This window comes from Chaetura pelagica, unplaced genomic scaffold (assembly GCF_000747805.2).
Source record: "Chaetura pelagica isolate M959 unplaced genomic scaffold, ChaPel_1.0 scaffold192, whole genome shotgun sequence".
NCBI classification, from domain to species: Eukaryota; Metazoa; Chordata; class Aves; order Apodiformes; family Apodidae; genus Chaetura; species Chaetura pelagica.
The window spans coordinates 1,912,379-1,916,637 of record NW_009952570.1 but is presented as its reverse complement, the minus strand read 5'-3'; the positions used below and the strand labels follow the sequence as shown (position 1 = coordinate 1,916,637).

General features: G+C 38.6%; 1 protein-coding gene across 1 annotated transcript in view; it reads right to left on the bottom strand.

Moving 5' to 3' along the window:
- The window catches only part of UGGT1 (UDP-glucose glycoprotein glucosyltransferase 1), a 45,724-nt gene that overhangs the window by 21,183 nt on the left and 20,282 nt on the right, over positions 1-4,259 (bottom strand). Inside the window, exons 16-19 of the mRNA XM_009993527.1 lie at positions 3,748-3,879; positions 1,926-2,090; positions 1,096-1,216; positions 250-348 (exon numbers count right to left, since the gene is read on the bottom strand). Coding sequence (XP_009991829.1) covers positions 250-348; positions 1,096-1,216; positions 1,926-2,090; positions 3,748-3,879 — 517 coding nt within the window. The remainder of the gene's footprint in view (positions 1-249; positions 349-1,095; positions 1,217-1,925; positions 2,091-3,747; positions 3,880-4,259) is intronic.

Below are 4,259 nucleotides of genomic sequence, written 5' to 3'. Positions count from 1 at the left end.
CAGGAATTGGTTCAAATGACAGCAGCTTATTTAGAGTTCCTAAGTGAAATGGATGTAGGAGAGGCCTGAGAAAGCTCTGTTTTATTCTTGTTCCATCAAGATGCCATACGTTGTAACAATTATTTCTTTTTAACATCGTGCAATTCCCCATAGGGCTCGACAAGGCTCAATGTGTGTGCTGAGTGCTGCACAGACACTTGGAAACACACATAGGTTAGATTTGGGTTCATGATCTGCTGCAGATGTTACCTTTCTTTGTTAAGTAGGTCATGCTGTTTGCAACAGCAGCTGTCTTATCTTTGGAATCCAACATGGTAAATCGAGCAAAGTCATCCACATAGAAGTTATCTGAGGAAGAGAAAAAGCACGAGATGCCAAAGGAAACCATTCCATGTAAAATGAAAGAAAAATCACTACTGTTACCAGAACATGAAGGACACATCCCATTTTATTCCTCATGATACTGTTTTTGATGTCTCTTTTCCATTGTTAATATATAATAAGCTGAGGAATATATTTTTGTTGTTTCATAAGCTACACTAATAATCACATATCATATTTGATATGCAGAAGTCAGCTGAAAGAGTTGTTTGAGTCTCACTTAGTTGAAGTCAATTTCTGTAAGTAATACACATTTAAAAATCCATTTTGTTATTATTTTTCAAGCAACTCGGAAAATGTAGTTTTTGCAATGCTGTCATTATACTGCAGAGATGTTAATATGTTTAGCCATGAAAGGTTCTGCTAAAATATATGACACACCAAAACATAATTCATTCCAAAGATGATCATCAATTCTGCTCAAAAGAAGGTCAGAAGTAAGCAGTAAGCTGTTGCTTTGTCCACCATATGGCTGTCCTCAGCTTTTGCTAGTGTGGCTAATTTCTCAACTGCATGAGTCATATTCCCCTAAAGGATTGTAAAAAAATCACAAATTCCTGTTACGAAAAATCTGTATACATTCATGTTGTTATTGTACATAACAACTCCCCCAGCACCAGGGCTAGAATATCACTCGGGTGCTGTTAAAACTTTGCCACTAGAGCTTTCCATTGGGACAGTTTCAGGTTTAATGAAATTAAAAGCATCCCTTACTCATGCCTGTCAGATCTAGGTACGCTCTGTCAGACGTTAAGATCCTTGAGTTAATTCGTGGAACAACATTAGGCTGGTTCATGGTATACTCAACCACATCTTGGTCATTAGATAATTCACCCTGGAGAAAAGAAGTAAGAAGTCAGATTATTTCACCTGTATATTTCACAGAATCTTAGGGGTTGGAAGAGACCTCAAAAGATCATCCAGTCCAACCCCCTGCTGCAGCTGGAACACCTAGGGCAGATCACACAGGAACGTGTCCAGATGGGTCTTGAAAGTCTCCAGAGAAGAAGACTCCACAATCTCTCTGGACAGCCTGCCCCAGTGCTCTATCACCCTCACAGTAAATAAGTTTTTTCTCATGTTTACGTGGAACCTCCTATGCTCCAGCTTGCACCCCTTGCTCCTTGTCCTATCACTGAACATCACTGAGAAGAGGCTGGTTCCACCCTCCTGACACTTGCTCTTTACGTATTTATAAACACTGATGAAGTCGCCCCTCAGTCTCCTCTTCTCCAAGCTAAAGAGACCCAGCTCCCTTAAGGGAGCTGGTTCCACCCCCTTCATCATCTTTGTGGCTCTGCAATGGACTTTTTCCAGCAGTTCCCTGTCCTATTAGCCCTTGATAATTTGAAAAAGAGGAAACAAACAAACACCCTAAAAAAAAACAACGGAAAAATAACAATTTAAAATAACAAAAAACAAAAACAAAAACAAGAAATTATGGAAGTTCATCTGCCTTGTGTATTATATATTCAGGGACTTTGAATCAGTTTTTCCAAATCTTTTTTCTCTCCAAAGTCACAGCTAAACCAGTCAGCACCTACCAGGTACACAGCTCGCTGGAAGATGCTTGTGGTTTCCAGGATTTTGTGCATTGTCACAGTTTCTAGGTCATCAGGATCCAGCTGGTCTTTTTGAAAAGGAATTCCATTGAACAGCACAACAGGGAGAGGACCTACACCCGTTTGCTCATAGTAACCTCTGGCTGCCTAAACAGGGGGAAAGAAGTCACTTTACCACCTTAGCCCATCACCAGCAGGACTTCGTAATGTTTCCATGCAATATCCATGCAATATACAAGTCTAGACACACTGAGGTGTCCTTCCAGCTTTTATATCATATACAGAATATTAATTTGACACAGCATCTTACATGCACAAGATGTCCCTGGTCTTTCCGAGTTTTAAACCAAAATAAGTTACTTCGTAATATAGAAGTGCAAAAATATTCCTGTAAGTTCATCCTATAAATAAATGAATTCCAATGAGTGCTTTCTGGTAACAGCAAAAAATGCTCAGCAGAAAAGTTGACTTCGCATATGGAAGAAAATGCAATGCAAGCACTGATAGCTATAACATCAGCCAGGGGGGAGGTTTCTTCTCTTTCATCTTCAAAGACATGTTTCTTAAATTTGTGAAAAAACATTTGCTTGTGGAGGAGGGGATTATTAAGTCACGACACATTTCAGGTAACCACTCCAAAATGCACAATCACTACTGGTACTTTGTTATGCACAGAGTTAACCAGGTTCTACTGTTTAGAGGTTCTGTTGAGGGCTCTCAAGACCTTGTAAGGACACAAATCTCAGATCCCATGAAAGAGTGCTCAGTGTTGTTTTAACTGTGTCCTTTACACAGAGATTAAGCTCTAGCTAAAGGCTTCCTTCCTTACCTGAAAGCTTTGCAATGTGTTTGGATGTCGTTGTGCTGAACTGTGTCGGGGACACCAGTTGCAGCAAGGCCTCCCGAATGGCCTCTCAGGTCTTCTGAAGGAGAGCACTTTGCACACATTAGGAGTTGCCAGGGGTGGAGGTTGTTTCTTCTGGTTTGCTTGGGTTTGTGTGTCTAGTATGTAGACTGCAAAGGCCTCTCCTGTCATACCACAATGTCTGCCTTAATTTTATTTGTTTGATTTCCTCAATATGCTTTTCCCTTCTACATCAGAAGATGGAAAGCACTTGTGCATACAAGCCTATTTATATAAACCTGACTACACTCCTTACATTTACAAATCCAGTCAGGATCACCTGTGCTACAGAGTATTGCAGACAATACTTCCATTCTTTCTTTTGGAATATTCATCGAAAATAGACAACCACTTCCCTACAGAACCCAAATGAGATCTGCTTCATCTCATACATCCAATAGTGATTGCTCTCCCAATTTTCTCCATTCAGAAAAATATCAATACGAAAAAGAACTTTAAAAAATTATTTGAGGAAGATTGTTGACTGCACTACAATAGGAAAAGCATTTTAAAAATTCATCATCATCACGTTGTCTCGCACAGTATTAAAATACGAATAAAGAAACCCCACACCAGTCCCTTGGTTTTCTTATGAACCATTCCATCACCTTGATTTTTTTGGAAGCAGTTTTAAACTCTGCTAAAGTCTGCATACCAGAATGAAAGCATAACTTACAAGGAAGTTATCTTGCTTCTGGTACTATACATATACATGCTTTAAAATACGTATATTGTATAAGGCTTTGTGAACATACTTACTGAAGTATTACTAAAAGTCACCCACTGTGATAAAGAAATAGCCACCTGGTAGGAGAACTGCATCAAGAAATTGTAGATAACTGTATTTTCAAAATGGTGTAGAAGAAAAAAGAGTGAAAAAAGCTTTTCATTAATTCTTACCTTTCTGTTTTGATCATAGGCAGAATCAATTCCCAGAATGCTGTTGACTTCCACATAAGGATACTGCTTCTCCAGAACACTAACTACATGCTCCACTTTCAGATGATCTCCTGTTTTTACTTTGTTATATATCTGAAAGGGGGATACAAATACGAGCTTACAGCTGCAACTCTAAAGCTTCTGTCCTTAACAAAGGTAATTTACCTTTCATCTGCATTCCAGTAATTATAAGGCATTAACAGCCAGATTGCAGAACATTTTCATATTTATTAGCTGCCACAACAGCTCCTAAGCATTTGTAGCTCTTACAATTATCTTGCTTTATCTTGTATTCATTCCAGTGAGACTGGCAGCAGGTAAATACAATGTATTTCTTTGAATAATAACCAACATTTTTAATTTTTAAAAATTTTTTAACATTTTTTAAAAGGTATTTGAGGGCTACCCTTCAGCACTCAAGACATGCTTATACACAATACAAAAGACCCTACATGTGAAGTAGGTAACTCTTT